At 33.7% G+C, this 10,218-nt stretch overlaps 1 protein-coding gene across 1 annotated transcript; it reads right to left on the bottom strand.

Annotated features, from left to right (window-relative positions):
- Positions 1 to 418: 418 nt before the first annotated feature.
- On the bottom strand, positions 419 to 5,071 carry LOC134252658 (sialate:O-sulfotransferase 1-like). Its single transcript, XM_062735145.1, has 3 exons — positions 4,902 to 5,071; positions 1,674 to 1,816; positions 419 to 602 (listed from the first exon to the last, which is right to left on the bottom strand). The coding sequence occupies exons 1-3, from the start codon at positions 5,047 to 5,049 to the stop codon at positions 465 to 467; spliced, it is 429 nt and encodes a 142-aa protein (XP_062591129.1). The 5' UTR covers positions 5,050 to 5,071; the 3' UTR covers positions 419 to 464.
- Between the last annotated feature and the right edge of the window lie 5,147 nt (positions 5,072 to 10,218).

Here is a 10,218-nt window from a genome sequence, read left to right as displayed (position 1 = left end):
AGCATCCTCAGGTAGTGTAGATTCAGGAAATCCCAGATTTCACTACCATACAACAAAACGCTGCCAACATTTGTATCAAAGAGCTGACAGCTGGTTTCGGCGTTGAATTCAAATTTCTCAATACAACGGTTTAAACTAAATAGAGCTTTTTGAACTTGCCAAGCTAATATCTTTGGCGTAGCATTGAATTTACCATTGTAGTTTAAACATAATCCAAGGTAATTAAAAGAGTTGACAATTTCTAAATTCATTATTTTTAAAAGAAAGTTTCATTTGTAAAAGGAGGACACCCAGTCCAGTTCATTTCCTAAAAAAATCAAAAATATACCAACGAAGGCCTTCCACAAAAAAGTCTAAATCATTTTTTTTTCTTATTTTCTTATTTTTCAGTCATTTCTTTACAAAAAAACAAGGAAGATAATATAAATTGAAACTGAAAGAATGTCAATGTGTTTCTGTTTTACTCAAACAGTAAAAATCTCATTTCTCCAATCCCCTCCACATGTTTCTTTCTCATTGCCAGGACAGGTTATATAACATTCATTGTCCGAACGTCTGTTCCAGAACTTTACATGATGTCCACAAAAACAGGCCGAGCCATGCTGCAAAAAAAAGTATATAAAGACGAGATTTACAAAATGACTTCAGAGTTTCGATAAGTGTACATGCATTCCCTCTGTAAATAATATTTTTCCAGTGAAATAAACTGGTATGATAAAATATTTGATAGCTTTTTAATTTAGGCTGTCAAGGCATCAAAGTGTTTTATATATATTTTTTAACGTTTTTCAATTCATAAATGCACTCTAAATTTTACATCATTTGTTTTAAAATTAAAAGATTTCGAGGTTCAAAATCGTAAAGATAAAGTTAATTGCGTTCTTGAGTAAAATTTCAAACCAAAGTACATGAATCAAAGTATTTATTCATTTTTTTTAAGAAAGGAACGTTTTATATACAGTTGTTGTGATCTCCATTTCTCTTACTTGCGTCTTTCTTTAAGGAATGAAGCATGCAGTTTATAAAAAAGCGTAAACTGCCCCAAGTTTTGTTATATCGTATAATATAAGTTGAAATAAGCTTCATTCCTTATAATTTAATTTCAGTGTAGACAATGAGATAATTTTCTTCTTAGAATAAGGCTTCATAATGATTTGATTTTAAAAGTAACGTCCAGCGGAGTAATACGTTTTTTGACGTAACTCATTGTGACGTAGGCAAGTTATGTTATCCAAAATGGATAAAATCTTTTATCCAATCAAAGGGTGTGTTACAAGTAAAATTAAATTATTCCTAATTAATAGATCCATCTGTTTATGAAATTGAAATCAAATGTTATAACAGTGAAGACAACGTCTTGCTAATTTAAGATTGAGGATTTTTAGATAAGAATTGATAAATTAATGTCTGATGCTTAAAAATTTAATTTTGTAAATGAGAAGAAAAAATGACATTCCGAAAACTTTACAAGTCCGTTATCTCGTTAAGCATTTAGTAAGAAGCATATGATTCTTCCTGAAATAGAATTTGAAAAAAATCTTTTCCCCAAGTTTAGCAAATTTCTTTGCTAAGAGGGTCATTTAAAAAAAACATTTGAACAATTACAAATGTTAAACTTCCTTGATGATGAATAATGGGAAAAACCAAGAAACACATATAAACGGCAACATTACCTGAAGTCCAATGTATTTGAATTCTTGATCAATTTTCAGGCAGTGGTCTCTGCAAACAGATGCGTCCATGTTTTGAAGTCTGTGGTAATTTCTAGGGTCAAAGGATCGCGTCTCGTTGTCTTCGAAACACCCAAGTCTTTTGCCTATGAAAACATCTAAATAGATGTATTTTGTATCGCTTTCATCAATTCAGTAATTTCAAAATGATTTTTATTTATGACAGCAGCTTTCTCTTTATATATATACATTTTTAAGTTATTACAAATGAACCTTAGTTATGAAAAAATAATATTAAGAATATTTTTGACTGAATTTTTCTTTTGCAGTTGCTACTTTAACAACAGATCCAAGTACACCAGGCAAAATTGCTAACACACCACTTAAAAATCTTTTTTTGTGAATTGAACATTTGCCTAATCGGTATAATTATATAATATATAATTGAATTACCGTATATCAGGTTTTATAATGATTATATTGATAACAATTGTTTAAGCCTATAAAGGAATTGGATGTAAATTGTAAATTCATTAAACTTGAGTTACTTCATACGGGTGAGAAATAGATTGATCGACCTTCACCTCATCAATTTTGGAAGACCGCTCAGCTGAACACACACCTGTTTTGTGTATACTAATTATCAAAACCAGATATTACTTTTTAAAGATTTAAACAATCATATCAAGTCATTTTCTATTCCAAACTGACTAGCAGCTCAGGTATAATTAGTTTAATAGCTTCTCGCAAGGAACGCAACCCATATAATTAGCTAGCTTGTCAATTTGTAAACGAGCAATAAGAGCTCATACCTATTACCGGTATCTTGCGCTTGTCCTCTGATCCCGCTATTTCTACCCTCTACGATATAAGCATTAAGAAATAAAATCTACCACAAGAAGAACACTTTGTATTAAAATAACGCTTTTATTTTCCGCGATTCAGAACACGTCGCGAACAAAGCGGAAATTGGATGCACGCGGAAAAATCATGATATACTGTATTCTTCTTGGGATGGAAGTAATGACGCTTCGCTTTTATCTTAATTAGGATGAAGAGTTGAATATAACCTGAAAAGTTTAATCACATAAAATCTATCTCCTATTTCATACATGATGTCATACTTAGGACGGAAATTTATCTCTAATGGAAGTTTAATGAAAATGACGATTTTTTCTACAAAACGTTAAGGTGCAACAATATTACTAACATCAACATGGGCCTGCTGTGCTGGATAGTGATGTTCCTGTACGTATGCGCAATGAACCATTGGGCTTTTTGATTTTGACCAAATCCTAATCAGCAGCTCATAAATTAAAAGAACCTTTCTAAACAATTTATCAAAATTCTGCTTATTAATATCATTTAGTATAGTATCGTGAAGACTTCTTCCTGTATACTTCCTTGAAAATACTCGATTATCTGTCGTAGCCTCAACCTTTAAGGCATACGTCAACATTGTAAATCGATAAAAAAAAAAACCTATAAGACTTGAGACAAAGACAATACATGGCGTTAAAGGGCTTCGGAGCCATAAGGATTCATCAAATTAAACAGAAATCGTTTGGCGGTAGATTTGATATATGCCCAAACCCCTTAATCAAAGGTTACTAGAAGTTCATTTTAGAACTTTGTTTTGAAATGTATTGATTTCAGAAAAGATGTAAGTAAATTAAGATGCGCGATCACATATTTCTAATTGAGAAAGGTCGCTTTTTGGGAGTTGATGGAAATAATTGAATCCGTAAGATGAATTCTACTTCCATTTAGAATGTGCTTACAAAACTTTAGAAAAAAAATTACTTGCTGGGGCTTTCTATACTCTATTGCTTTTAAGAATACATGCATATAGTAATTAGCATAAGTGCCATGCATACATGCCTACATGTTATTTATTTTGTTGTATTCATTTGTATTCATTTACCCCAATTGGGGCCTGTCTTAATAACACTTGAAATTTCATATTCTTGTGTATCCGAAATCTGCTTGGGAAAATCATATAAGTAATCGAGTTTATTCAACGAGAAGATTAACTGAAAGAAAACATTTGAGGATGTTTGTATGTAGTAAAACCTGTTTAGAACGAACATGGATACAGCGAAGTGATGCTGGATCCCCACCTGTTTAAATTTAACGAATTCCTGATATGGATAAAGCGAATTACGGACATAGCAAAGTACTTTCGTACGTATTTATAACCGAGTTGTACTATTGTTCGGGTATATTTCATGAGAAGATGAACCGAGAAATAGTTGATGACGTTTCAATATTGTTATTTGAATTTAAATAAATCAACCGCACATTTTTTTTTACAGATTTGCGCAAATAATACCAAAGTAATCATCATTAATCACTTGTCCTAGACTTTTCAATGTTAACATATTTTATAAGTTCTACTTATAATCACTGGTTTAAAACGTAGTTTATTTCAAAAGTATAATTTTCATCAGCATTCCGAAAAAAGCAGAATTTCAATCAAAGCTATCAAAGTAGAACATTTAAATATAAAAATATTCGGACATTCAGAATTTAAAATATAATATTAAGACATGCGTATTTTACAATACAATTCTGCATTTTTATTCAGTTTGAAATAAGGTTTAATGGTCAAGAACTCTCCCCGTCCTTACAACTCTGCATTCACTTGATGTAGTATTTTCATTTTTGACGTCATTTATGGGTAGGTCAGTGAAAGCAAAGCCTGCAATGCAAACCTGAAGAAAGCTGCGTTTCTTTTGTTCAAGCACATTCATGAGATACAGCTCGTTTATTTTTTTCAGTAAAAATATTCAAATTAAAAGTTTATGATCAAACAGTATCTATTTTTCTATACATGTATATGGTTGATGCAATGACCTTGTCAGAAAAAATCATTTTATCATTGAATCAAATGCTGACTGACGTATTGTATACTGATTGTCATTCCATTATTTTTACACCGAATTGACGACGATTATTTCCGTTACTTCCCGATCATGGCAAGGAGCGCATGGCGGATGTGACCGGTCGGTGGGGGATGCTCAATCTTCAATGGCACTTGATAACGACTCTGGTGGTTTGGGGGTCAGTGTTTGTTCAAACCTTTTTTTGTAATCTTCAATGGACATTTAAGCTGGAATACTGCTCGCTATGTCCACATTTTTCATATATTAACAATTTATATTTTTCACCTTTGGTACATTTCATCATAAAAAAAAATAAATAAAATGGTTCATGTATTCTGATAATTACCATTACAAACCATATCACTCTTCCATTTACCATTCCCGTTACATATGAATATTCCATTTCCGGTTTGTTCGTACTCATCAGTGCATTTTAGATGTATTCGTCGTTTGATACCGATACCATCCCACCTTTCCACACTTTCAGCTGACATCTTCCTGGTGAATGGGGGCCCACAATCTATTTTGTCGTATATTAATTAACTAATACGATAAATATAAAATACATGGTTATTGTCTTGAAATATAAGCGATATTTGGGCGAGGGTAAGAAAACATGATAGAGGGCGAGGCTTGCCGAGCCCTCTTACGTTTTCGACCCGAGCCCAAATATCGCTTATATTTCAAGACAGTTACCATGTATTTTGTTTATCCTGCAAAAAAATAAATTTGTAAATCAAGTAAATCTTATGTGTAACGTTTTCTTTTGCATGGTAATATTATTGCGCTGATCTCGCATCACCGCTAGGTTGAAGCGTGAAATAGTTATCCTTCCGCACAATAACGTAGATCCACACAGTTTGTAAAAAAATGAACTAAAACATAGCACAAATAAAAAATGATGATTTGGGAGGTTATTTATTACACAAAATATCATCCGAAAGTCTAACAAATCAGCAATTTTCGACAGCTGTAATTGAGAAATATTTTGTAAACAAATGACGTAGATTTGTAACAGTCTAAACAGTGTCAAAACCGCAACAATACAAAGTGGGAAAAGTTAAATTATTGTGAATTTATGAGTGATGTCCAGTGAAAATATTCAAATTCTGGATGTGAAGTGTTGCCCCAAAGAACATGGAACTCATCTGGCTGGATGAAGAAGTTTCCGACACTTGAAAACTGACATTTTCAGTTGAATTGTTTTGTGGATTTTGTGTACTCATAGGGGTAGGCCTTGGATCAACCGATTGAACCGAAGTGCTGCTCAAAATGTGTGAGTATTTCTTTTGTTGATTTTCGGTTATAGAGCTATAGTTCAAGACAGATTGAACATTTTTATGCCCACTTATTTGCATTATATCGGTCGGAGGGACATTTTCATTGCGGAGCTTTTGAATGAGATGTTTTCTTGCGCTGTGGTTGGTCAATTTTTTTCCTGTGAAATTGGCTTTTATAGCCATCTCTTTCATGAAGGACGCAAGCTTTTTCTCCCCAACTTTTTGTTTTAAGAACCATTTGTCACTTCTGGGGTCATCTAGAGGAATGGTACGTTTTGATAGATAGAAGGGGTCGTCATCTGAAGAAAATCCTAGGGGTCTTTTATCCGAATAAAGTTTGTAAGATAGAACGGGATCTCTCGTGTCCCCGGAGGAAAACATTTTTGGCTTCACCTGGCGTATGTCGACAATATTGAGGGAATGTCACGTGACGCAGGACAAGGTAGACGTGTTGTACCGAGCTCTTGAGTCTTCTGACAATTTTCGCATATCTACTGAGTTTGGATTATTCATTTTCATTGGATATGTGTCAGGAATCTTTCCTGATTATGTATATATGTTTATTTTTTCTGGATGTTTAATTTTGGACTTTTGATGGATTTTTGATTTGATTATTTACAATCCGTGAATTCGGGTGAATACCTACTCACCTGCACTACCTGTATTATATGTTAGCTACCTGTACGACTACGAGTACCGTCATGGCTGAGCAGCTCTCAGAACCAACGATTAAACCGTTATATCTAAAGGATTCAGATATTCAATGCAAAGACAAAGATCGGATCACAGACTTTGATCTTATGGAAAGCGTTATGGCTAAAGTGGGCAATTCCCTACATTGCTTACAGCTTGACAGAAACTTGTGGCGTTTTTATCTTAAAGACAAAGAAAGCAGGGACACGCTTCTTTCAGAGGGATGCGAGATCAACAATATATCCCTGTCCTTTTTCGAAACAAATCCGTATTCCTCCGGAAACCATAATCCGAACGAAAAAACTTTGAAAATCAGAATATGTGGGTTACCGCTTTCGGTATCTGATACTTCTGTGATGGAGCTTATAGAAAAGCTAAAACTAGATCTAAAAAGCAAGATTCTTTATGGAAAAATCAGGCACCCAGTCACAAAGAGAATGACGAGTGTATTGAATGGAAGCCGCTTCGTTTACGTAGCACCCCTCCCTCCGGGAACATCTCTTGCTAGAGTACAGTACTGCGCGGGGCTAAGATGTCTCATCTTTCACTATGGGCAACCAAAACATGAAAGGAAACTTGTGTGCACCAACTGCTGGGGCACGGATCACACCAGGGGCAACTGTAAAAACGAACCTAAATGCAAGGTGTGTTTGGAGCCAGATCATTCACCTGGAGAACCTAAATGCAGATTCTACGAGCCTCAGCAAAATGTGATCGCATTCAATGGAGAAGATAATGTGCTATCAAATTTCTTCCCCTGCGAAATCAACCTTTACGGGTTTCGTCACAAATCGGCTGAGCATGCCTACCAATATGCTAAGGCAACACGGTGTGGCGACCTCGATGCAGCCAAAAACATCTTAGAAGCGGATGATGCTCTCTCTGCCAAACGTCTCGGTGACAAGGTCAGGATCAACGATCAGTGGTCTTCTACAAGTGAAGCCGTCATGGCCGAAGTTATCGATAATAAGTGCGCTCAAGTTCAGCAGTTCCGGGAAAAACTACGATCGGTCAAAAGAAACGTGATTCTAGCCGAATCTACATACAACGACACCTGGGGAACCGGGCTTAACAAGACAGGAACAGAAAATACCAAGCAGCAAGCGTGGCCGGGTAAAAACCTATTGGGGCAAATACTCAGCAAACTCGCAAAAAAGATCCGTAAGCGCAAAAAAGCGATCAATGGAGAAGTCCTCAACAGAAGCAAAACTCAAAACAGAGCAGCAAACAGCGCGACATATCAGTGATGATTAGTGAAATGCGCGCCCGTCAGCAGGAACACGATTCTGCATCCGGAAGTGATATCTCATCCGAGACGGACGGAGAAGAGGAAACGTAATGCTCCAATAGACTGCTTCTTTTGAATTCAAACTCATGACTATGATGCCGGTATGTTTATACTTAAATATTTTACTACCATATTATATTTCATTAACCTAGTACATCGATACTATGGACAAACTACAAATTATATCAGTTAATGTAAGGGGGCTTAATTCTGATGAAAAACGTCAAAAATTATATGAATGGCTTAAATTATCTCAATGTGATGTTATTTTATTACAAGAGACACATTTTATTGAAAAAAATGAACATAAATATAATGCCGGATGGCATGGGAAAAGTTTTCATTCATACAGCGATTCGTCACATAGTAAAGGCGTTTCAATATTTTTTAAGAAGAATTTAAGTATCGAAATACTGAATGTGAAAAAATCAATTGATGGTAGAAAAATGTTGTTAAATGTTGAATATGATAATGAAATTTTTACAATTGTAAATATATACGCACCTAACGACATCAACAAAAGAGTTGATTTTTTCAAAAGAGTGCATACATTTATTACCAAAAATTGTTTAAATGAAAACGTAATTCTATGTGGAGATTTTAATTGTCGACTCAATGACAAACAAGACAAAAGTAAAAATTATCTGATTAACCTATTAAAGCAGCTTGATGTGGTAGATGTCTGGAATAGAGAACACCCTGATTTGAAAGGCGAAACGTGGTGTAATGCCCAAGATATCCCTTTTAGTAGAATAGACTATATTTTTATGAATAATAATTTCTGTTTTCAAGTAGGTAAAATTATAGTGAGAAAGTTACCAGGTACTCATTCCCGAGGCACAAGAATGAGTGATCATAGATATTTAAAAATGTATTTTAGTGTCTCTAAAAATTCAAGAGGTCCGAATTATTGGAAATTAAATGTTTCATATTTAGAGAATAAGGAATACAAGGAAAATATTGCAAATTTAGTTAATGAAGTAGATAATGTACAAAATCCGATCGACAAATGGGAACTTTTTAAACGTAAAGTTAAAGAATTTTCAATATTTTTCGCAAAAAATAAACGAAAGAATATGAGAGGAAAAATAGCCCTTATTGAAAAAGAGATAGAAAATATGGAAAATAGCCAGAGTAACAATATAAATAATAGAAAACTTAAGGCACTCTACACAAATTTAAATGAACTTTATGACAAAAAAATAAAAGGGGCACAAATAAGATCAAAAGCAAAATGGATAGAGAGCGGCGAAAAAAATACAAAATATTTTTTAAATCTTGAAAAACAAAATCAAACGTCTAATGTAATTAAAGAACTTAAAACGCCTACTGGCGATTTAATAAACACTACAAATTCATTAATCGGAGAAATGAATAATTATTATACGACTCTGTTTAAAACTACAAATATTCCAACCGCTAAGATTTCGAGTTATCTAAGCAATATTGAAGTACCAATGCTGAACGAGAAGGACAAATTAATGTTAGATGAATTCCCTACACTTGATGAATGCAAAAATGCCGTACTTGAAATGAAAGGAGAAAAGTCTCCTAGCTTAGATGGTATACCATGTGAATTCTACCAATGTTTTTGGAACATTATAGGGCCCATTTTTTATGACGCACTTAAAGAAATCTTTAAACAAAAAGAAATGTCTGAATCTCAAAAGTTGTCTGTGATATCTTTAATACACAAGAAAGGCGAAAAACAATTGTTAAAAAATTATAGACCAATTAGCTTAACAAACACTGATTATAAAATCATAGCTTGTGTTTTAGCTAAAAGGTTACAAAATATATTATCATATACAATCAATAAAAATCAAACGGCTTATGTTAAAGGCAGATACATAGGTGAAAATGCTCGGCTAATCTTAGATATTTTTGAATATTGTAATTCCTAGAAGAGAGACGGCATATTATTATTTCTCGACTTTGAAAAAGCTTTCGATTCCGTAGAATGGAACTTTCTTCTTGAAACATTAAAAAAATTTAATATTGGCGATCAATTTATTACATGGGTAGAGATATTATATAAAAACCCTAAATTCAAAATGAAAAATAACGGATGGTTATCTAAAACATGTAATATGACGAGAGGAATCCGACAAGGATGTCCAATATCAGCTTTACTACACTTATTTGTAGCTGAAATTTTATCCATAAAAATCAGAAACGAACCAAATATATCAGGAATTAGTATAAATGATAAAAAAATTATTAATATACAACATGCAGATGACCTAACAGTTGCTCTGAATGACAAGAAATCTCTCGATTTTAGTTTGAAAATTATAAACGAGTTTTGCGATCACGCCGGATCAAAAATCAACATAAACAAGACGGAATGTATCCTGTTAGGGGGGCTCAAAGATATGTATGATGAAATCAACGGTATTAAA

This window comes from Saccostrea cucullata, unplaced genomic scaffold (genome assembly GCF_032062105.1).
Source record: "Saccostrea cucullata isolate Sc308-1 unplaced genomic scaffold, CSIRO_AGI_Scuc_v1 ctg13417, whole genome shotgun sequence".
Taxonomy (NCBI): domain Eukaryota; kingdom Metazoa; phylum Mollusca; class Bivalvia; order Ostreida; family Ostreidae; genus Saccostrea; species Saccostrea cuccullata.
Note: the sequence above shows the minus strand (reverse complement) of the source record. Positions and strands in the feature narration are given on the sequence as shown.